General features: G+C 43.6%; 1 protein-coding gene and 1 long non-coding RNA gene across 2 annotated transcripts in view; one reads left to right on the forward strand and one right to left on the reverse strand.

The window, feature by feature from the left end:
• Positions 1 to 8,398, forward strand: part of LOC142218189 (uncharacterized) — a 136,361-nt gene extending 127,963 nt beyond the window's left edge. The window contains exon 2 of the long non-coding RNA XR_012717447.1: positions 7,902 to 8,398. This is a non-coding gene — a long non-coding RNA (uncharacterized LOC142218189). The remainder of the gene's footprint in view (positions 1 to 7,901) is intronic.
• Positions 210 to 25,566, reverse strand: part of RGS21 (regulator of G protein signaling 21) — a 32,681-nt gene continuing 7,324 nt past the window's right edge. The window contains exons 2-3 of the mRNA XM_075286724.1: positions 19,400 to 19,566; positions 210 to 410 (exon numbers count right to left, since the gene is read on the reverse strand). Of these exons, the coding sequence (XP_075142825.1) occupies positions 210 to 410; positions 19,400 to 19,566 (368 nt within the window). The remainder of the gene's footprint in view (positions 411 to 19,399; positions 19,567 to 25,566) is intronic.

The following is a 25,566-nucleotide window of genomic DNA, read 5'->3' on the forward strand; positions in this document are numbered from 1 at the left end:
ATGGAGAAAATTAAGTTGATATTACTGAGTTGGTCAGATGAAATGCGTATGCTACTACTATACACATTTATAGTAAGAATGAATTGTGGTGTTTCAGTTAGACAAAAAAATGTGTAAAATCCATTTTATTTCAGTAAACAGTGAGTGTCACAATCAAATATCTTTTAAAGTGATTTATTGAAGCTGTAAATATCTTAATTATTTTGCTACTAAAAGGACAGCCATCTTTTTTGTCCATTATTTTGTTGCTTCTTCACCAGCTCTTTATAATGCTCTGACCGTAAAAAGCGTGGAAGAGAGTCCTTTGCCATAAGACAAACAATAAGTTGTTGAGCATCATCAAAACAATCAGCCGTTGGTTGTGAGATTTTCTGGGAAATAAGCTCTCTTGTTTTGTGATCAATATTTACCTGTGGAAAATGAAATATGCTTAATATATAAAGAAATGTAATTTATCTTCTGAAACAAAAGTCGTAATCATTCTAAATCATAATTGCATGTTATTTGTAGAGAATTTAATTGCAGGGAAATTGAAATGCCAAACATGGTGGTAATAAGGTCAAGGTAGGCAAGAAGGTTCAAGCAGTAAACTGAAAGGTTAACCGGTTAAGGACCAGGTCTAAAAGTATCTTATGTGTCACTTTATATGGCAATAACTTTGAGATGTTATAACTGGGACAGTCTGAAGACAATATCTGGGCATAAACAAAAAGCAGGTCACCAGATAGAAGGTGACAGGAAGTAACTTAACTAGCTTAATCCATTCTTCAATAGAGTTAACTCCAAACCAACTTTCCCTTCACCAGCATGTCAGTCAGCCCCCTCCATTTACACATCAAGACCCAACCCCCACCGACTGGCAGTCAACCGTAATCTGGCTATCTGATCCTCAAGGTGTCTCAAGTGTGTAGGGAAATCAGTGCCGCACCTCCCATGAGGCGACCTGAAGCGAGCGCTTCAGGCGGCACTATGCCAGGGCCTCAGGGAGGGCGGCATTTTTGCTAACCTAAGCCATTCCAGGACAAGCTGTCCTGGACTGGCTTAGCACTGAGCGGTGGTTTGGGGAGGCCACTGGAGCAGCGCTGCTCCAGCAGCCTCCCCTCACACGCAAGCAGTCTCTGGGCCTGCTCTCTGCTGGCGAACGGCGCTAAGCCCTGCCCCCTTTGAGTCGCCACGCCCCCTCTGCTAAGCCCCGCCCCGCTGCGCCCCCTCCCCCGGCGGGGGGGGGGATGGCTTTCTGTACTTCGCCTCGGGCGGCGAAAGGAGCAGGTTCACCCCTGAGGGAAATCAAGAAGATTAAAGCAGACAAGGCTGGAGGATCTGATGGGATAAGCGCAAGAGTTCTTAAAATGTGCGGAGACCAGCTGTGTGGTATTATTACTCACATGTACAATGAGAGTCTAAAGCTGGGAGTGGTACCTCAACTGTGGAAAACCTCTTGTGTGGTACCAGTACCAAAGAAATCCAACCCGATGTACTACAATGACTACCGACCTATAGCACTGACATCCCACCTGCTGAAGGTTCTAGAGAGACTGTTCCTGACATACCTATGCCCTTTAGTGTGCCTATCGGCCGGGCATTGGGGTAGATGACGCCATCATCCACCTTCTTCACAGAGCTCTCTCTCACCTAGAGAAACCCGAAAACACTGTGAGAATAATGTTCTTTGATTTCTCCAGTGCGTTCAACACCATTCAGCCAGGGCTGTTGAGGAGCTGAACCTTGGTGATGTGGACCATCACCTGTCCAAGTGGATACTAGACTACCTGACAAACTGCCCTCAGTATGTGAGAGCCCAGGACTGTGTGTCTGACACTGTGATCTGTAGTACAGGGGCACCACAAGGTACAGTTCTTGCCCCATTTCTCTTCACACTGTACACTCCTGACTTTAGGCACAACTCATCCAGCTGTTACTTACAGAAGTACTCCGATGACTCGACGATAGTAGGGCCTCATCACTGATGGTAACTATAGGGAATACAGAGGCTTAAACCGGGATTTGGTTGAATGGTGCCAGCAGAACCACCTCAGGATTAATGCTGGGAAGACCAAGGAGATGGTGGTGGACTTTAGTAAACGGAGAAGTGCCCTGGCCCCAGTGGAGATCCAAGGGACATGCATTGAGATATTCAGGACCTATAAGTATCTGGGTGTTCTCCTCAATAATAAACTAGACTGGGCTGATCACCTGGAGGCCTTGCACAGAGAGGGTCACAGCAGGCTCTACCTGCTCAGGAGGCTGAGGGCCTTCGGAGTTCAGGGGCCACTTCTTAGGACCTTTTTCAACTCTGTGGTTGCTTCAGCCATTGTTTTTGGGGTAGCCTGCTGGGGGAGCAGTATATCAACGAGGGAAAGAAATAGACTTGACAGGCTGATCAGAAGGGCCAGCTCTGTACTGGGGAGCCCCCTGGACCCAGTACAGGTGGTGGGTGACAAAAGGACACTGTCAGTGGTGAGCTCCATACGGGTGAACAAATCTCACCCCATGTATGGGACCTTGATGGCACTTAGCAGCACTGTAAGTGACCGTTTGCTTCACCCCAAGTGTGAGAAGGAGCGCTATCGCAAGTCCTTCCTTCCAACCGCGATCAGGCTGTATAATCTACATCAGACCAAGCGAAGATCACCCCGTACAGAAAACTAATGATTATGATTATGAAGTCTTCCTTCTTTCTTCTTCTGTTCCTTAGCCCTTAGCTGCTACAGACTCCTAGTATATCTTCTCAATTTATGTGTGTCTACTTCCGTATTATATTACTGTGTATTATCCTGTATTTGTATTACTATGCTGTTGTAACATACTGAAATCTCCCCACTGTGGGACTAATAAAGGATTATTTTATCTTATTTCACACAAGTGATTCTGAGATTTTTTCATGACATATTGTACTTCATGTACTAACATGAAAACATGAAACGTCATGAAAACAAAAATCTCAGAATCACTTGTGTAAGTTATAACATCTCAAAGTTATTGCCATATAAAGTGACACATAAGATACTAACCATTGATAAAAAAAAATTTGTATTTATTTCTAAAAAAAATATGGAAATTTGGAAAAAAAAAATCGCAATTTTCAAAATGTGAAATGCTCTGCTTTTCAGGCAAATAGTCATACCTCCCAAATACATTGAAAAGTATTATCTACCATATCTCTGCTTTATATTGGTATAATCTTTTAATCAACCTTTAATGTATTTTGGATGTTAGAAGGCTTTGAAGTGTAAGGGTGCATTCACACTGAGTAAACGCTAGCTTATTCTGAACGTAAAACACGTTCAGAATAAGCGGCGTCTAAAGCAGCTCCATTCATTTCTATGGGAGCCGGCATACGAGCGCACCCCATAGAAATGAATGGGATGCTTCTTTCACTCCGAGCAGTCCCATTGAAGTGAATGAGGAGTGCCGGCGTGTACGCTTCGGCATGAGCAGAGCTTGCCGTACACGCCGGCACTCCCCATTCACTTCAATGGGACTGCTCGGAGTGAAAGAAGCATCCCATTCATTTCTATGGGGAGCGCTCGTATGCCGCCTCCCATAGAAATGAATGGAGCTGCTTTAGACGCCGCTTATTCTGAACGTGTTTTAAGTTCAGAATAAGCTAGCGTTTACTCAGTGTGAATGCACCCTGACAGCGATTTTCCAGATTTTACAAGAAAATTTCCCAAACTCCTTTTTTTTAGGGACAACTTCTGAAGAGGATTATAAAGGCCTATATATTAGAATCCCCCATAAAGCACCACATTTTTAAAACTGCACCCCTCAAATAATTCAAAACAGCTTTTGGCAAGTTTAACCCTTTAAGCATTTCACAGGAATTAAAAGAATATGGAGCTAAAATTTAGATGTTTCATTTTTATCCAATGATATATTCATTTATGCCTAAGATTAACACATTCACAAAGGGTTAAAGGATAAAATACATCTCACAGTTTGTTATGCAATTTCTCCTAGGCACAGAAAACGTTAAACAGGGTAAAACAGCTAACACCCGATCCCCGTCAAGGGGGTCTCTGAAGGCCGGCCGTAAATTTACAATTGGCCACACCTCAGAGACCAGGACCACCGGCCGTAATTTTACGTCAGGCGAAAGCCGTGTTCCCCGACCACTACACATAATGTTAATGGAAAGGGGCCTGACTGGTCCCCTTTCCATTAAATGCCAGCCCAGGATAGGTGTATAAAAACAAAAAAAATATTCATACTCTCCTGACCTGGGCTGAGCATCCGCTCCGGGGCTCTTCCTGCAGTAGATGCTGAATCCTAGTGGGCTAAAGGACCTTTGATGACTTCATGACGTCATTAAAGGTACTTTAGCCCCCTATGATATCATCAGACTCTTGTTTGATGGAAGGTGAGGAGAGAAGAGAGCATGTGTGATAAAGAGGGGGACATGGGGGTGCAGGCTGCATTTGAGCATGTGGGGGAATGGAGGTGCAGGCTGCATGTGAGCAAGAGGGGGACATGGGGGTGCAGGCTGTGTGTGAGCAAGAGGGGGAATGGGAGCTCAGGCTCTAGAGGGCACTGTGAGCACATAATTCTGTGTTGGGGCCACTGTGGAGCACGTAATACTGTTTAGGGACCACTGTGGAGCAAGTAATACTGTTTGGGTGGTAAAGTAGGGTGATTTGAATTTTTATGCTTTTTTTTCTTTTTAAAAAATGCTTTTAAGATTTTTTTTTTGTCCCACCCCCACCTCTTGAATCATTAGAAAATCAATACATAATTACTGTGACTATTTGTCCTAATAATATATATGAAGAGCTCAACGGAAAAATGGCCTAAGTCCACATTTTGTCATATTTCAAATTATTACCTAGAAAGCTTCTTTGTACCTCGTTCTATGCATTGGGTTTACAAGGTACCTAGGATTAATGACCTAAGTCCATATATTTCAATGCAGAAGAATTTACATTCAATGGAATAATGGCCTAAGTCCAATACAAACTTACTTCACTCTCGCTGGTCATTTTTTCATTGAAATCGTGACTTCCGGTCTGTTGTTTATATTAGTGTAAAAACTTTGTCTTATTGTTTAAAAGGCTCTAAATCGACTTTTGCACATATTTAGCGCCGAAAAGGGAGGCAGGTAATTATTCTTCTTCATCGTTTAATAATTTTTACGGTATATTTGACGATATTAGCATAAGATTGCACTTAAGCCGACTGCTGCGGCAACCATAAAGATACGTGTATATATATTAACGGTGTTCATTAGCTGATTACATTGGATAGATATATTCCACAATAATGCCCGTTTGCTTTAGGCTAAAACTTTAAATTTCGTTTTTCTCACAATATTGATTTTTGGACTTAGGCCATTTTTCCGTTGAGCTCTTCATATATATATATATATATATATATATATATATATATATATATATATATATATATATAGTGAAAAGGTAGCAGGCAGAGTGCTGGAATCACGCTATATCTTCCCCAGGTTTTTAACTTATGTGTGGTCCAGTGTGGGTCTTGAGTATGCCTCAGCTCCAGGAGTGAGTCCTTGGCTTATTACTGTACCAGAAAAATGCTGCAGATCTGCACTCTAATGCAGATCCATGGAGTGAGAGGAGGTGGCTGGGTCTGTCCTGTAACCTTTGAGTCCAGTGAAACAATATTGTGATTGTTTTGTTTGTGTGGCTGGTAGCAAGCCACACATATAGTTTGGTTATCATTTCTATTTAGTTGATTTTTTTTGTTTTGTTTTTGCCTGAAGTTAAGGCTGTATTTTGTTTTGCTCATATTGTGCCTGAAGTTATCTTCCTGGGTTGTTTTGTTTGTGTTTTTTTCTAATTCTTATTTGCTGCATATTTCGTGTCCCTGTCTTTGACTGTTTTGGGTTTGTGTATATAATATATATATATCCTAAAAGATATATCATACCCAGGTCTGTAACCTGGCAAGATGATGTGCCTTTTGAGAAAAAGATTTTACATATTAAGGGTGGTGTTAGATTTCTAGAGATGGGGTGTTAATCCAAGGATTTATTTTGACAGCCATACATTATTTAGACTCAGGCATTCAACTCATGTTCTATAAATCTTGTGAGAATGTGACAGGCAAAGTGCCGGAGTCTAGGTATATCAGCACAAGGTTTCTGACATATATGTGGTCCAAGGCGGATCTGAAGTAGGCCTCATCCCAGGTGTAGAACCTTGGCTCATTACTGATCCATAAAAGGCTGCAGAGCCTGCAGTTCAGGACAGTTCCATGAGTTGAAAGGAGGTGTATTGTTCTGTCCTGTAACCCTGTCAGACACTATTCTCCTATTTTGTTCGTTTGGCTGAAAGTAAGCCACACGTATAGTTAGGTTATCCATTCTGTTAGCTAGTGGCTCAGACAAGAAGGTACTTTTTTTTGTATTTACCAAAGTTAAGGCAGTATTTTATGTTTATTTTTGTGCTGAAGTCAAGGTTTATTTATTTATCAGGTTTTTTTTTCTAAATAAACCAATTTGCTGTATTTTGTGTCCCTGTCTTGACTGGGTCTGCACCACTGCTTCTACCGAGCTAACTTCCCCACAGTCTATAGGTTACACCTATGTTTATTCAAATGTATCAACTATGTGGCTAATTTAAATCAAAAAATTTCTGTGCCTTGCTAATTTTTTTTTCTAGATAACATTTACATCTACTTCCTACAATTCCTAGTTTTCTCTGGATGAATACTGTAGAATTATTGGTTGCATTTGACGGATTTCTCATTTTTTTTTGGTAGTCTGTGCACATTTACAAACTCAAAAAAATCCTAAACCCACCCATATCTGTCCAATCCAGGGAGTCTCCACAAAAAAAAAAAAAAAAAACAACACATTCAATATGCATATACATATGAAAATTCTCTCATATATATTTTTAAATTGAGGGACTTTTTTTAATTGATAAACTGATCTATAGTACTTGTTTTAATCAAATTCCCAACGTGAGAGGGTGATGAGATATCTACCTCTGTAACACAGCCTAGCCAAAAATGTAGTTGTAATATAAGACACATAATTTCCACAGTTATGTGGGATAAACAACTTGTACAGTAGGGGACAAAAGTATTTAGTCAGCCACCAATTGTGCAAGTTCTCCCACTTAAAAAGATGAGAGAGGCCTGTAATTGGCATCATAGGTAGACCTCAACTATTAGAGACAAAATGAGAAATCAAATCCAGAAAATAACATTGGATGATTTGAAAATAAATTATTTGCAAATTATGGTGGAAAATAAGTATTTGGTCAATAACAAAAGTTCATGTCAATACTTTGTTATATATCCTTTGTTGGCAATGACAGAGGTTAAATGTTTTCTGTAAGTCTTCACAAGGTTGGCACACACTGTTGCTGGTATGTTGGCCCATTCCTCCATGCAGGTTTACTCTAGAGCAGCGATGTTTTGAGGCTGTCACTGGGCAACATGGACTTTTAACTCGATCCAAAGGTATTCTACAGGGTTGAGATCTGGAGACTGGCTAGGCTACCCCAGGACCTTGAAGTGCTTCTTACGAAACCACTCCCTCATTGCCCTGACGGTGTGCTTGGAATCAATGTCATGCCACGTTTAATCTTCAATGCCCTTGCTGATAGAAGGAGGTTTGCACTCAAAATCTCACGATACATGGCACCATTTATACTTTCATGTACATGGATCAGTTGTCCTGGTCCCTTTGCAGAGAAACAGCCCCAAAGCATGATGTTGCCACTCCCGGGCTTCACAGTAGGTATGGTGTTCTTTGGATGCAACTTGGCATTCTTTCTCTTCCAAACACGACAAGTTGTGTTTCTACCAAACAGCTCTACTTTGGTTTCATCTAACCATATGATATTCTCCCAGTACTGTTCTGGATCATTCAAATGCTGTCTAGCAAACCTCAGACGGGCCCGGACAAGTACTGGCTTAAGTAGGGGGACACGTCTGGCACTGCAAGATCTGAATCCCTGGCAGGGTAGTGTGTTACTGATGGTAGCCTTTGTTACATTGGTCCCAGCTTTCTGCAGGTCATTCACTAGGTCCTCCCGTGTGGTTAAGGGATTTTTGCTCACCGATCTTGTGATCATTTTGCTTGGAGCCCCAGATCTAGCAAGATTACCAGTGGTCTTATATGTCTTCCATTTTCTAATTATTGCTCCCACAGTTGATCTCCTCACACCAAGCTGCTTGCCTATAGCAGATTCAGTCTTCCCCGCCTGGTGCAGGACTACAATTTTGTTTCTGGTGTCCTTCAACAGCGCTTTGGTCTTCACCATCGTGGAGTTTGAAGTGTGACTGTTTGAGGTTGTGGATATCTGTCTTTTATACTGATAGAAAGTTCAAACAGGTGCCATTACTACAGGTAATCAGTGGAGGACAGAGGAGCCTCTTAAAGAAGTTGTTACAGGTCTGTGAGAGCCAGAAATCTTGCTGGTTTGTAGGCCAAGAAAAGGCAAGACAAAACACTCAGCATATAGAAAAGTATAACATTTTTTTTCAATTACAAAAATAACACATAGATAATCGTATGTGTCCAAGGACAGACACAACAGTGCAAAATAACTATAGGGTCAGCGAAACAAACAGCCTGCAAACTTGACCATGACTCCCTATCTAATCAAGTGAAATTCACATAGCCAGTATATATACATATAAGGGTATGTATCAGTGTCTGTATCTCATATGACAAAGAATCCATACATCATAATAGAAAAGTGTGCAGCAGATAGGCAAGTGCCATAAGTAGATCTCACATAAACTACTGCACAAAGTATAATAATGTGAAGGTTATAATCATGAAATATATGAAAAACATTGTTCTCCTTAAAAGCTGAATGCTAGATATAGTTGCTTATTAGAGATGAGCGAACACTAAAATGTTCGAGGTTCGAAATTCGATTCGAACAGCCGCTCACTGTTCGAGTGTTCGAATGGGTTTCGAACCCCATTATAGTCTATGGGGAACATAAACTCGTTAAGGGGGAAACCCAAATTCGTGTCTGGAGGGTCACCAAGTCCACTATGACACCCCAGGAAATGATACCAACACCCTGGAATGACACTGGGACAGCAGGGGAAGCATGTCTGGGGGCATAAAAGTCACTTTATTTCATGGAAATCCCTGTCAGTTTGCGATTTTCGCAAGCTAACTTTTCCCCATAGAAATGTATTGGCCAGTGCTGATTGGCCAGAGTACGGAACTCGACCAATCAGCGCTGGCTCTGCTGGAGGAGGCGGAGTCTAAGATCGCTCCACACCAGTCTCCATTCAGGTCCGACCTTAGACTCCGCCTCCTCCGGCAGAGCCAGCGCTGATTGGCCGAAGGCTGGCCAATGCATTCCTATGCAAATGCAGAGACTTAGCAGTGCTGAGTCAGTTTTGCTCAACTACACATCTGATGCACACTCGGCACTGCTACGTCAGATGTAGCAATCTGATGTAGCAGAGCCGAGGGTGCACTAGAACCCCTGTGCAAACTCAGTTCACGCTAATAGAATGCATTGGCCAGCGCTGATTGGCCAATGCATTCTATTAGCCCGATGAAGTAGAGCTGAATGTGTGTGTTAAGCACACACATTCAGCACTGCTTCATCACGCCAATACAATGCATTAGCCAGTGCTGATTGGCCAGAGTACGGAATTCGGCCAATCAGCGCTGGCTCTGCTGGAGGAGGCGGAGTCTAAGGTCGGACCTGAATGGAGACTGGTGTGGAGCGATCTTAGACTCCGCCTCCTCCAGCAGAGCCAGCGCTGATTGGCCGAATTCCGTACTCTGGCCAATCAGCGCTGGCCAATGCATTCTATTAGCCCGATGAAGTAGAGCTGAATGTGTGTGCTAAGCACACACATTCAGCACTGCTTCATCACGCCAATACAATGCATTAGCCAGTGCTGATTGGCCAGAGTACGGAATTCGGCCAATCAGCGCTGGCTCTGCTGGAGGAGGCGGAGTCTAAGGTCGGACCTAAATGGAGACTGGTGTGGAGCGATCTTAGACTCCGCCTCCTCCAGCAGAGCCAGCGCTGATTGGCCGAATTCCATACTCTGGCCAATCAGCGCTGGCCAATGCATTCTATTAGCCCGATGAAGTAGAGCTGAATGTGTGTGCTTAGCACACACATTCAGCTCTACTTCATCGGGCTAATAGAATGCATTGGCCAATCAGCGCTGGCCAATGCATTCTATTAGCTTGATGAAGCAGAGTGTGCACAAGGGTTCAAGCGCACCCTCGGCTCTGATGTAGCAGAGCCGAGGGTGCACAAGGGTTCAAGTTCACCCTCGGCTCTCCTACATCAGAGCCGAGGGTGCGCTTGAACCCTTGTGCAGCCTCAGCTCTGCTACATCAGAGCCGAGGGTGCGCTTGAACCCTTGTGCACACTCTGCTTCATCAAGCTAATAGAATGCATTGGCCAGCACTGATTGGCCAGAGTACGGAATTCGGCCAATCAGCGCTGGCCAATGCATCCCTATGGGAAAAAGTTTATCTCACAAAAATCACAATTACACACCCGATAGAGCCCCAAAAAGTTATTTTTAATAACATTCCCCCCTAAATAAAGGTTATCCCTAGCTATCCCTGCCTGTACAGCTATCCCTGTCTCATAGTCACAAAGTTCACATTCTCATATGACCCGGATTTGAAATCCACTATTCGTCTAAAATGGAGGTCACCTGATTTCGGCAGCCAATGACTTTTTCCAATTTTTTTCAATGCCCCCAGTGTCGTAGTTCCTGTCCCACCTCCCCTGCGCTGTTATTGGTGCAAAAAAGGCGCCAGGGAAGGTGGGAGGGGAATCGAATTTTGGCGCACTTTACCACGCGGTGTTCGATTCGATTCGAACATGGCGAACACCCTGATATCCGATCGAACATGTGTTCGATAGAACACTGTTCGCTCATCTCTATTGCTTATGCTTTAAACTGGTATAATGTTATATGATAAGATGGCACCTGCATCCAAGATGGATGCAAGAAAAACAAATGCTTGGCTTGCTGCCAGAAGACCATTCATTCCTATGGAGCGAGGTACTATTCTCTCATCTCTGGTGCCGAACCATCATTTACATAAAGAAGGGTTCACGCTACCACCGCTGTCCGCCCTGAGATTTCCGTCCTAAACCCCAGAGAAACTGGACAGGCAACGGCTTGCTCACAGTCTGCTTTACAACCCATTCATTGGAATGGGTTGTAATCAAACCGCCGATGTCCGTATGCGGCCTCTCCACCTGGATAATGCAATCATTTGATTGCAAGACACATAGACGGCAATACCAGTGTATTGCCGTCTATGGGAGATTCTGTACATTACTATCGCGGCTGGTCATAGACTAGCTGCGATAGTAATATTGCTGACAGGCCTGGGAGCCTTCAGTAGGCTCCCGGCTGACACCGGAACAGGTCGGCTCCTGCGACCTCGCCGCGCAGGAGCCGGCCTGCAACTTTAAAGATATGGGGCCGATAAGGACCGGCCCCGGGGGTGTTTTCGTTAAGTTTTAATGCCTGCAATTAGAATGTATTCTGATTGCGGGCATTAGCATCGGGCCTCTGCGTATAGCTGAGACCCGGTTGCTATGGCAACTGCTCTGCAGCAGAGCGGTCGCCATTAGCTTTACATACCCTGCGGCTGCTGTTGAGGCCGGGACTGCAGCATCGCTCCACTCCTGCCGCTGCAGGAAGCCAGCGGCGGCAGGAAGGTTGCGATCCCACTCCTCCACCCCCTGCCCCACATATACCCGGCGTATAAGATGACCCCCAACTTTTCAGAAAAGTTTTGGGGGTTAAAAACTCGTCTAATACGCCGGAAAATACGGTATAGCTCTTCCTTTCTCTGCTACTATTTAACCCTGCGTTGTTTTAATAAAAATGCGTCAGGATTTCCTCCTTGGCTGAGACCAGAACTAATACCAACATTGTGTGTTTGGTGTAATTTCCTTACTGCTGTCCTAATTAATTAGGATGACGACAGTTACCCAGGATTATTGGTCAATTAGTCATACACACCGCTTTGACCTTATCAATAACATGTAGCAAACTTAGGAGTAGTTAAACATACGTGCTAACAGTGCCAACTATAGGTCAGAACAAGAAACATACCCATAATGTTGTAGGTAACGGGAGACAGAGGGAAGAGGCTGTGCGCTTGTTTGTAGGTGACCAAATACTTATTTTGCACCTTAATTTGCAAATAAATTCTTTCCAAATCAGACTGTGATTTTTTGGATTTGTTTTCTCATTTTGTCTCTCATAGTTGAGGTCTACCTGTGATGTCAATTACAGGCCTCTCTCATCTTTTTAAGTGGGAGAACTTGCACAATTGGTGACTGACTAAATACTTTTTTTTCCCCTACTGTACAAGTTGTTTATCGCACATAACATCGCATTGAACACAACTATTGATGGTTAAATAATAATGATTAGAGATGAGCGAACAGTGTTCTATCGAACACATGTTCGATCGGATATCAGGGTGTTCGCCATGTTCGAATCGAATCGAACACCGCGTGGTAAAGTGCGCCAAAATTCGATTCCCCTCCCACCTTCCCTGGCGCCTTTTTTGCACCAATAACAGCGCAGGGGAGGTGGGACAGGAACTACGACACTGGGGGCATTGAAAAAAATTGGAAAAAGTCATTGGCTGCCGAAATCAGGTGACCTCCATTTTAGACGAATAGTGGATTTCAAATCCGGGTCATATGAGAATGTGAACTTTGTGACTATGAGACAGGGATAGCTGTACAGGCAGGGATAGCTAGGGATAACCTTTATTTAGGGGGGAATGTTATTAAAAATAACTTTTTGGGGCTCTATCGGGTGTGTAATTGTGATTTTTGTGAGATAAACTTTTTCCCATAGGGATGCATTGGCCAGCGCTGATTGGCCGAATTCCGTACTCTGGCCAATCAGTGCTGGCCAATGCATTCTATTAGCTTGATGAAGCAGAGTGTGCACAAGGGTTCAAGCGCACCCTCGGCTCTGATGTAGCAGAACTGAGGCTGCACAAGGGTTCAAGCGCACCCTCGGCTCTGATGTGTGCTAAGCACACACATTCAGCTCTACTTCATCGGGCTAATAGAATGCATTGGCCAGCGCTGATTGGCCAGAGTACGGAATTCGGCCAATCAGCGCTGGCTCTGCTGGAGGAGGCGGAGTCTAAGATCGCTCCACACCAGTCTCCATTCAGGTCCGACCTTAGACTCCGCCTCCTCCAGCAGAGCCAGCGCTGATTGGCCGAATTCCGTACTCTGGCCAATCAGCACTGGCTAATGCATTGTATTGGCGTGATGAAGCAGTGCTGAATGTGTGTGCTTAGCACACACATTCAGCTCTACTTCATCGGGCTAATAGAATGCATTGGCCAGCGCTGATTGGCCAGAGTACGGAATTCGGCCAATCAGCGCTGGCTCTGCTGGAGGAGGCGGAGTCTAAGATCGCTCCACACCAGTCTCCATTCAGGTCCGACCTTAGACTTCGCCTCCTCCAGCAGAGCCAGCGCTGATTGGCCGAATTCCGTACTCTGGCCAATCAGCACTGGCTAATGCATTGTATTGGCGTGATGAAGCAGTGCTGAATGTGTGTGCTTAACACACACATTCAGCTCTACTTCATCGGGCTAATAGAATGCATTGGCCAATCAGCGCTGGCCAATGCATTCTATTAGCGTGAACTGAGTTTGCACAGGGGTTCTAGTGCACCCTCGGCTCTGCTACATCAGATTGCTACATCTGATGTAGCAGTGCCGAGTGTGCATCAGATGTGTAGTTGAGCAAAACTGACTCAGCACTGCTAAGTCTCTGCATTCGCATAGGAATGCATTGGCCAGCCTTCGGCCAATCAGCGCTGGCTCTGCCGGAGGAGGCGGAGTCTAAGGTCGGACCTGAATGGAGATTGGTGTGGAGCGATCTTAGACTCCGCCTCCTCCAGCAGAGCCAGCGCTGATTGGTCGAGTTCCGTACTCTGGCCAATCAGCACTGGCCAATGCATTTCTATGGGGAAAAGTTAGCTTGCGAAAATCGCAAACTGACAGGGATTTCCATGAAATAAAGTGACTTTTATGCCCCCAGACATGCTTCCCCTGCTGTCCCAGTGTCATTCCAGGGTGTTGGTATCATTTCCTGGGGTGTCATAGTGGACTTGGTGACCCTCCAGACACGAATTTGGGTTTCCCCCTTAACGAGTTTATGTTCCCCATAGACTATAATGGGGTTCGAAACCCATTCGAACACTCGAACAGTGAGCGGCTGTTCGAATCGAATTTCGAACCTCGAACATTTTAGTGTTCGCTCATCTCTAATAATGATATAAACAGCTCGCCTATGTGTCTTCTCTCGGTGGATGCCGAAAAGGCGTTTGACCAGGTTCACTGGGGCTTCCTCCGCGAGACCCTGCGCTAGATTGGGGTTGGCTCTGTCTTCCTAAATAAGATGTTCTCCTTGTATGGTGACGCGACGGCGCGGGTGCGGGCTAATGGGGTATTATCGGACCCCTTTCAGATATGAAATGGCACCTGCCAAGGTTGCCCTCTCTCTCCCCTTCTTTATGCCCTGGTCATGGAGCATTTGGCAGTGGCAATTCGGCGATGCCCAGATATTCATGGTCTCCGGATGGGTTCCCACTCAGTTAAAGCAGCCCTGTACTCAGATTACCTCCTCTTATACGTTTCTCATCCACGGATATCGTTCCCCGCCATTCTGCAGGAATTCTCACGCTTTGGACTCCTTAGCAACTTTAAGGTTAATCTCACTAAAAGCGAAGCCCTCAACATCATTCTCCCTGCTGCGGAAGCTGCGCAACTTGCTTGTGACTTTCCATTCCGTTGGCAGACCACCTCCTTCAAATACCTTGGTATTCACATCCCCCCCGACCCCGCTCACCTATTTCAGCTCAATTATCTCCCGCTTCTAGAGAGGGTCTCCTCCGACCTGCGAGCATACGGCGCCCGCGCTCTTTCGTGGTTCGGCCGCATTCATGCCCTTAAAATGGACGTGCTCCCACGGTTCTTGTATCTGTTCCAGGCTCTCCCCATCCCTTTGCCGCATTCCTTTCTAGCTCGTATACAGTCGCTGTTTGGCAAATTTGTCTGGAGTGGGGCGCGGAGTAGACTCAGTTTTCGCACACTTTCCCGTTGTACCCACTGTGAGGGGGTTGGTCTTCCAGATGTCCGCTTATATTACCGATCTGCAGTGTTGCTTCACCTCTTCGATTGACGCTATCGTCGTGGTGATAAGCAATGGGTGGCTATTGAGCATGACCTCATTGCATCCCCGCTTCCCACACTCCTGTGGATTCCGTCGCACTACCACCCGCAGTCCTCAGGTCACTCGGTTCTGTCCATGCATTTTCTCCATACCTGGGATCAGGTGTGTTCCTCTGGAAGACTGGCCCGTGTTCCCAGTCCCCTTTCTCCTCTCTTCGACAACCCTATGTTTCCTCCGGGTTGCTCTCTGGATCGTTTTCTCTGTTGGCGTAGGGGCGACGATGTTCGTCTCCGCGAAGTTGCCTAGTTGCAGAGGACTCCCCGGTCCCCTCTGGGTTTGACAGCACCTGGCGGCCCTAGGTTATGTTTCAAGACTCTTCTGAGTTCTCTTCCTCTTTCTTTTGATTTTGCTTGTCTGGTCCCCTTCCTGCCCTCCCTCTCTTCCCTTCTGTCTCTCTTGTCCTAGTCCCTTTGTCTGCGGTGTCATCGTGTCCCCCTCTGGTTGTTTGTCTTCCGTTCATTCTATTGTCTCAGCTCAAGCTGAGGTTTTCTTTGTACTTTGCAATATGTTTGGCCAATCGGGAGCTCCCCGATTGGTTATCGTTCCTGGGAGGCCTGCGAGACATGGCCTTACTGTTATTTCCTTTACTCCTGTTTCCCCCTTCCCCTGTATTTGAAAATCTTTAATAATCATTGATTAAACATAAATAATAATTGATATAACTTAGGACACTTCCATAAGAAGTATACATGGTACCCAAGAGATCACGTTTTATAGAATATATAATATGATAACTATAATTTCCATAAATATATTTAATATCTATTTAAAATGTTAAGAGTATAATGAAATCTAAATAAAGATACAGTCAAAACATTTTTGCATATAGAATTCCATTGCTTAGTATCTCAATATTTTTAGTCTGTTTTTCTGCATCTTTGTGAAGACACACAGATTGTTGAGCTTATAAACATATACTTTTTTTTTTCTTTTTTTAACCATTGTTCACCAAGAAGTTATATAATATATAGGATAGGATGACACATTGTAGCAACACAGGCATATCAAATTTGCCAACACCTAAATACTTCATTAGTTGATATATGAAATTCCATGGTCAGAATTAAAAAATTTCAGAATTTAAAAACATAGAATCTAAAAAAGTCTGGAAATGCAAGTAGTCAAATATTTTTGAGCAATTCTAACTATATTACTGTGTCAAGTAATATCATCCATAACTGAATGAATTTTTTTTAAAAAAATAGCCCCTTAGGAGTCCACAGAGGAGAATCAGCAAAAAATGAAGTGGTAATAATACCATACCAGTATTAACATAATTTTACATGACCTTGGAAAAGGCAATTGATTCCTAGTTCTTGCTCTTGATCTGAAATATTTCCACAAATGTTCCCAGAATAAAGCAAAAAATATATTCAACAAAATCTTAGACCCTGAGAAGTTATTCCATTGACCATTCTAATTCCAAATGGAAGGCCACAATATTTCTCTTTATCATTTCTATTCCAATATATATATATATATATACTAGAGGGAGGACCCGGCTTCGCACGGGTATATTACATTTTATGTTTGTGTACTGGCCCCATAAGAATTGTCCAATTTTGCACTGGTGTATTTTGTATGTGGTTTGTGTGTATGTCCATAAGCGTCATGTGATTATGTGTATCTCATTTTGGATGTCAGTGAAAAACCTGTGATCAGTTGTTATGGATACCTGGAGTAAAGCTGTATCTAATCCTTCCCCGTGTAGTACTGTGTTTAGATGCAAGTGTCTAATCCTTGTTGGTGTGGTACTTTGTGCAGATGCACATATCTAATCCTCCCCATGTGATATTGTGTGAAGAGGCGCGTATCTAATCCTCCAGTAAGTGAAACTGTGTGCAGACGCGCATATCTAATGACTCTGGCGTGTGGTACTGTGTGCAGATGCGTGTATCTAATCCTCCCCCATGTGGAACTGTGTGCTGAGACGCGTATCTAATTCTCTGGCATGTCGTACTGTATGCAGAGGCCTGTATCTAATCATCCCCTGTGTGGTATTGTGTGAAGAGGCGCGTATCTAATCCTCCCCCGTGTGATACTGTGTGCTGAGACGCGTATCTAATTCTCTGGCTTGTGGTACTGCGTGCAGAGGCATGTATCTAATCCTCCAAAGTGTGATACTGTGTGCACACACGTATCTAATCCTCCCCTGTGTGGTACTGTGTGAAGAGTCGTGTATCTAATCCTACTGCATGTGGTACTGTGTGCAGACGCGTGTATCTAATTCTATGGCGTGTACAACTGTGTGCAGACGCGCGTATCTAATCCTCTGGAGTGTGGAACTGTGTGTAGACATGTGTATCTAATCCTACGGCATGTGGTACTCTGTGCAGACGTGTGTATCTAATCCTATGGCGTGTACAACTGTGTGCAGACGCGCGTATCTAATCCTCTGGAGTGTGGAACTGTGTGTAGACACGCGTATCTAATTCTACGGCATGTGGTACTGTGTGCAGATGCGCGTATCTAATCCTCCCCCATGTGGTACTGTGTGTAGACGCGCGTATCTAATCCTACGGCATGTGGTACTGTGTGCAGACGCGTGTATCTAATCCTATGGCGTGTACAACTGTGTGAAGACACGTGTATCTAATCCTCCCCTGTGTGGTATTATGTGAAGAGGTGCGTATCTAATCCTACAGTGTGTGGAACTGTGTGTAGAAGCATGTATCCAATCCCCCGGCATGTGGTACTGTGTGCAGACGTGCGTATATAATCCTATGGCATGTGGTACTGTGTGTAGATGAGCGTATCTAATCCTCCCCCGTGTGATACTGTGTGCTGAGACGCGTATCTAATTCTCTGGCTTGTGGTACTGTGTGCAGAGGCATGTATCTAATCCTCCAAAGTGTGGTACTGTGTGCACACACACATATCTAATCCTCCCCTGTGTGGTATTGTGTGAAGAGGCGCGTATCTAATCCTTTGGCGTGTGGAACTGTGTGTAGACGCACGTATCTAATCCTACTGCATGTGGTACTGTGTGAAGACGCGTGTATCTAATCCTATGGCATGTACAACTGTGTGAAGACACGTGTATCTAATCCTCCCCTGTGTGGTATTGTGTGAAGAGGTGCGTATCTAATCCTACAGTGTGTGGAACTGTGTGTAGACGCATGTATCCAATCCCCCAGCATGTGGTACTGTGTGCAGATGCGCGTATATAATCCTATGGCATGTGGTACTGTGTGTAGACGCGCGTATCTAATCCTCCCCCATGTGGTACTGTGTGCTGAGACGCGTATCTAATTCTCTGGCTTGTGGTACTGTGTGCAGAGGCATGTATCTCATCCTCCAAAGTGTGGTACTGTGTGCACACACACATATCTAATCTTTCCCTGTGTGGTATTGTGTGAAGAGGCGCGTATCTAATCCTTCGGCGTGTGGAACTGTGTGTAGACGCACGTATCTAATCCTACTGCATGTGGTACTGTGTGAAGACGCGTATATCTAATCCTATGGCGTGTACAACTGTGTGCAGACGCGCGTATCTAATCCTCTGGAGTGTGGAACTGTGTGAAGATGCGTGTATCTAATCCTATGGCGTGTACAAATGTGTGCAGATGCGCGTATCTAATCCTCTGGAGTGTGGAACTGTGTGTAGACGCCTGTATCTAATCCTTCAGTGTGTGGAACTGTGTGCAGAAGTGCGTATTTAATTCTCTGGTTTGTGGGACTGTGTGCAGACCCGTGTATCTAATCCTCTGGTGTGTGATACTGTGTGCTGATCTGTGTATCTAATCCTCTGATGCGTGTATCTCAGTTTGGATATCAGTGTTGTATTGTGTATGTGGAGTGACCGTGTGTATTGCAGTTGGAATATGAGTGAAAGTCTTGCAGGTTTGTATTGGCTAAGGGGGGGGGCAATGTGTTTGAAATGCTGTATCTCAGCAACGGTACGTCCGAGCGAGTTGGAGTCTCATCTTAAACCTTCCCGGATACCTGAAGTATCTCTGTACCAAATTTGATGAAGATCGGTCCACTCGTTTGGTTCGCATTAGAGCACAGACAGACAGACAGACAGACAGAAATTCATTTTTATAATATAGGGAGATTATATATATATATATATATATATATATATATATATATATATTTAGATTGGTATATCATATCTTATATTTTAAATGGCATTATAGCAATAATAGAATAAAAGTAACAAATCTGTATATTACCTCTCGTGGAGCCTCAGTCTTTATATATTCACAATATATTTTATTGGCTTTAACGACCAGTTGGCTGGAAGTTTTAGTTTTTTTAAAGTCTTCACAGGCCAACCAAAATTCAATATTTTCATCACTAAATTCAGACTTCAAGAAATCTCTAAACACAGTCAAACCATCTGTGAAAATAAAGAAATTAATGATTGAATATCACTTTTCATAGTTTTGGTTACATATTTATCAGAGATAAGAAACATAAGAAACAGTCCACAATGTATACAGAAAGCAACAAAACATTCACAAATTATATAATTTTTTTAATTGGTACAATTTTTGGCATACTGGAATGTCAATGCCCCTGGAAAACAATTCATTTTATTGAGCATCTTCCATTATCAAAGAGGGGTATTAGATATGTACTTGTAGTGAATGTGTTTAGCAAGTGGTTAGAGGCTATTGCCTTAGATGTGCTACTGCCCAAGCGACTGCAAGTGCATTATTGAAACATATTTTCTCAATTTTGTTAGATCAAGAAGCATATTTCACAAGACCAGCAAGGTAAAATTTCTGTGCCTTAGTAAGGATTCAACAGAGATTTAATGTTCCATATCACAATTGAGATTATTGATTTTTTTTTTACTGCCTCAAACATGACGAAGAGACAGCATGAGTATTAATGGGCCAATGACTTGATGACTTGTAAGGGCTAGTTCACACGGGGACATGGAGGAGGATTTTGATGGAATCCACGTCATAATCCTCCTTCATACAATGTTAGTCTATGTAGACTGGTAGCTTTTTTTTCTGCTAGCAGAGAAAAAGAAGCGACATGACCTTTCTTCAGTCGTTTTCCGCCTGAAGAAAACAATAGAAGAGAATGGGAAGCGCAAAACGTGTTTTTTTACCGCACTTTTTTTTTTTTTTTTGTGCAAAATAAGCGTTGCTTTTTTTTTTTTTTTTACAAAAAAACGCGGGGTAAAACACCTGACGCGTTTTTTGCAGCCCGTTCTCTTTAACCTCTTCAAGACCAAGCCTAAAAGTACCTAGATGACTAGGCTTCATTTTTCAAATTTGACATGTGTCACTTTATGCGGTAATAACTTTGAGACGCTTTAACTTATACAAGTGATTTTGAGATTGTTTTCTCGTGACACATTATACTTCATGTTAGTGGTAAATATTGATTAATTATTTTAATTTTATATTTATTTATTAAAAAATAGGACATTTGTTGGAAATTTGGAAAAAATTGCAGTTTTCAAAACGTGAAAAGAGATAGTCATATTACACAAATACATGAATAAATATTATCTACCATATCTCTGATTTATATTGGCATCATCTTGTAATTGTCCTTTAATGTATTTTGGACATTATAAAGCTTACAAGTGCAACAGCGATTTTCCAAATTTATAAGAAAATTTCCCATAATAATTCTTTATGGACCCCTTCAGTTCTGGCAAGGATTATAAAGGCCTATATAATAGAAACCCCCATAAATCACCCCATTTTCAAAACAGCTCATCTCAAATAATGCAAAACAGCATACATGAAGTTTGTTAACCCTTTAAGCATGTCACAGAAATTAAAACAATATGGAGGTGAAATTTAAACATTTCATTTTTTCCAATCAAACTGTAAGGATTGGAGTCAGGGTCAGGCAGTGCAAAGTGACACAGCTGGGAAAGCAACACTGTGCAACTAATGACAAAAGGGGTCGTAGGCCCTGCAGCTATAACTATGCTGTAATATCTGAGATGAGGCAGACCAATGCACTTCCTAATTGAAGTGCGCCTACCACGACTCCTTACGCTTCTATCCCGGCGGCTAGGATAAGGGAAGAGGAGGCCCTGAAAGTCCTAGGGACTGGAGTCACAGGGGTCACACCTAAACAGAAAGCACAGTGTAACTGCAATGCAAAACAAAAGACTAAACAGCATGGAACCAGGGAGGACCACAAGTCCCAGCAAGACACAGAAGAGAAGGCGAGGTCAGACGAGCAAGAGGTCAAGCCAGGAGATATAATAAAGGTACCGAATCAAAAGACAAGGGATAGTCAAAAATACAAGCCGGGTATATAACCAAGGAACAGACCGAATACAAACACACAGGGAAACAGACTGAGCAGGGGGACCAGGAAACCCAAAGTGAATGGCTGGCAAGGATCCATGCCTGGGTGGGGTTTAAATAGCAGCAGAGAACACACCTGATGGCTAATGACATGGAGACTGAGAGCAAGGAAAAGATTAACCCTTAATGACCTAAGCACACCCAATAGAACTCCTAACACGTCTCCCAGGGAGACGCCGCGCAGCAAGGAGACCGCGGCGACTCCGTATCCTGACACAAACGTTCATTTAACCCTAAAATAAACACATTCACAAAGAGTTAAAGGAGAAAATGCATGACAGTTTGTTGTGAAATTTCTCCCGAGCACATAAATAATGGGTGTAAACTGATTTTTGGGCACACAAAAGGACACAGTAGTGCACAGAAGGGAAGGAGTGACACTGAGGGTTTGAACAGCAGATTTTGCTGGAATAGTTTTTGGTGCCATGTCTCATTTGCAGAGCCCCTAAAGTACCAGTATAAAGGTACAGCATAGAATGATTTGATGGACCAGGCCATAGGACAAGTCTGGCATGGTGGTATCTGTGGCAACATAAGTGGCAGTGTGGCATGGGATAATATTATGGACCACACCGCAGAACATGTTTGTCTCAGTGGTGGTAGCTGTTTAGGAATATCAGGCAACATCAGCAGTACAGTAAATGGAACATGATGATACAGGGAGAGGATTACAACACCAGCAGCATCACTGAACACCCTCTTGGCCATTACGATTAAGGCCAGTGCTTATTGTCCCATAATTCCATGGGGTCATAGTTATCTCTTAGGATATAAATGCTAGTGCAGCGAGTGGGTGTCGGTTACCTATTGTAGCTTTGGTTGGTGCCGGAAGCTGACAAATTTTTGGTTCATCATGTTCCTGATACCGTACTGGCTGCTGTTGCTGCTTTTACTACTGTTGCTTGTAGCTGCGTCATTAGCAGTGGAGGTGGAGCGCTGGCTGAGTGAGGTGGCCTGGGAAAGAGCAGACTGCTTTGATGCTGAAAATTGAGCAGAGTGTTTCTTTGCGACATATGAATGGATTAAAGAGGACCTTTCATGTCCTCGGGCATGTGCGTTTTTATATATATATCGCTAGAAAGCTGACAGTGTACAGCTTTCCCGTTATGTACCGTTCAGTAAGGAATGCCCCTCCTGACAGTACTGTCCATAGCTCTGTACTGTTAGGGGTTCCTTACCGCCTAACCATGACGCTGAGCTGTGAGGAACGCCCCAGTACTACTCTATGGACTCTACAGTCGTCATGGCTGGATAGTAAGGAGATTATGGACTGTACTGTCAGGAGTGGCATTCCTCACAGACCAGCTAGACTGTCAGGAATGCCCTTCTGACAGTGAAGAGATATTGGTAATGGCACAGATATCTCTTGCCCCGGGGCACATAACGGGAAAGGTGACAGTGCACTGAATTCTGCGCACTATAGATTTTCTAGCTGTAAATAAAACTGCATTTAAAGGTCCTCTTTAAATGCACATAGACTTTTGTGGCCATGAGGAACACCTCCTTTAAGCCCATATACAGGTTAATATAGTGGCGAACCACCAGATTAAGCACATGCACCATAGAGGGACAGTGTGTTATTCAGCTTAACTTCAGCACAGCAAGCAACAATGTTGGTGCCATTGTTGCTGGCAATGCTGTCCAATTGGAGTTGGCAAGAAACCATTCAGCAGGATATTTTCTCCAGGATACAGTGAGTCCACTCCTGCACTCTGTGGTTCCTCTGATCCAGGCTTATAAATTGGAAAACTGCATGGCAACGCTTCACTTTATAACCATGAAATTAGGGATAGGAGGAATGGAAGTAATGGTTTGCCCTGGTGAAAATGGTGGATGGAAACAGTCCAAAGAAAAGGATTCAGAAGAAGTGGATGGACCCTGCATGGTGTTAGTTCCACCTTGTTTGTGCAGGATCAGTTTTATCACCTGGCCTTGTTGCATTTGTGGACTGTGGCCACTGGTACTCAAAACATTGACCCAGTGTGCCATGACCGTCATGTATTTTCCTTGTACATAATTGCTGCTCTCTGTGTCAATGGTGGTGTGCACCTTTCCCCCATACTGACATATCCAAGAAAAGGCATACATTCTCTGACCCATGGTGATATAAAGAAGAGACAGCTTTTCTAGAGAAATAATAGTAGCTAGGTTCCTCCATCGAGGTTGAGCACAAGCCATGAGTTAATCAAAAACACAGTGGAATCCACCAGTAGCGGAACTAAAGTCTTGTGGGCCCTGATGCAATCTTTTGTCCTGGGCTCCCTACCTCATCCCTACAGTGAATTTTTGATAGTGATGGTTATGGATGCTAAGGAGTTTAATCAACCTTAGTGTAGTTAGGGGTAATCTGTGGGTCTCCTTGGCTTGGGGGAGAGATGGAAACTGCATTCTCAATACTGATGCCAGTGCTTATGGGCCCCCTAAGGCTCCTGGGCCCTGGTGTGACTACACCTTCTGCACCCCCTCAAATTACACCCCTGGAATCCACTAACTACTTGGCCAGGTACGCATTAAGTTGTAGAACGGCTGGATGACTGGGAACATATTGCTGTTTCCTGAACACACATTCAATTATGGATTACTGACGTTGATGTGGAAGAAGAGGAGAGAGAAATACAAGAAACAGTTTGTGATGATGGTGATAATTACAACCATGTGCTAGGTGTAGATGTGGCCTGCCTACAAGGATGATCACTGGGTGAAGAACAGTCTTGCTCACTTTCCCTGAAAATTACACTGCAAAGCCTATTATACCAAATAATATAGTGATGCCTTTTTAGGTGAGTGCATAGAGATGTCACTCCTACATTTACATGGCCATGGCTAAGTTTCTGCCTGGGGTTCCTGCACACTTCTGTGAATTTATTGTTAACAATGTAGAAATAAAAGTTCTCACATGGGAGATGACTGTGTGTAGTTGCTACTGCCAATACCAGCAGCACCCAAAATGCATCTGCCACTATCAGCAGCAGTACCACCACCCCCTACCCTGCAAGGTTCCCTTAAGTCTTACCCAGGAAGGCATTTTAGATGTTGGGGTTGCACATTGGGTGGACTCATTACTGTCAACACTATCACCACTGCCACCACCCTCTTCATCTGATGTCACCTTCTCACTCTAACCCAGTTGCAAGGTCCTATGTGCAGAACAATCACCTTCATTGGCAATGTCATCATCTTCCCTAATTTTTTATGACATATCATAGCCATAAGGTTCCTGCATACCCTCATAATCTCCACCTCCTTATTTATCCCTAGCCACTCCTACCAGAACAACTACTAGTAGTAAACCATATCCGATGACACTACTACCTCCACCACCACCACCATCGGTCATGTCTTCCTCCTCTGCTTGTACACAATGCTGACTGTTCTCATCCAACTCATCAAAGACTGCTTTTAGTTGAAGAACTAGACTTCTTAGTAGGTGCCACAACCTTTTTCCCTGTATGGGAAGAGTATATGTTTGTAGTTTGGGCATTTTCAGAAGCAGGAATACCAAATGTGTTTATGATTTAATTTAATAAGTTCTATTTCTGACTTTGGAAAAAGACAATGATAACTGTGAACAATACTAGTATGCAGCGGGAAGGGGTATGTAGTCAATTTATTAATCGTGGTTGTCTGTGAGGTGTCAAACTGTTTTAGCCCCTGCTAATAAATATATCTAAATCTCTTCTATGTATGGACAGTTCTCATGAATGAATTTTATCCTAATTCCTCTCCTCCTATATGTGTTTTTGAAGGATGGTGTGCAGAAACAATATGATGCAGTAGTAAGCGGCAATGCTAAGGAGGAAGAAAAATGGAATCTGGTGTGGGAACTGGTAGCAGCGTAAACAGCAGGAAAACCAAACCAATAATGCTAGGTTCACATTAGCATTTGGTTTTCCGTCATTCAGGTCTGCATGGAAATCCGAAAGACGGAAACACTACCTGATTAAAAAGCAGTTACACGAGTTAAAACCGACGAACCAATAAGCTATACTGGGGTCCACTGGGTTTCCGCTGATTTTATACTGAAATCAGCGGAGAGAAAATTCCTGCTT

The sequence above is a fragment of the Leptodactylus fuscus genome, chromosome 9 (genome assembly GCF_031893055.1).
Source record: "Leptodactylus fuscus isolate aLepFus1 chromosome 9, aLepFus1.hap2, whole genome shotgun sequence".
Taxonomy (NCBI): Eukaryota; Metazoa; Chordata; class Amphibia; order Anura; family Leptodactylidae; genus Leptodactylus; species Leptodactylus fuscus.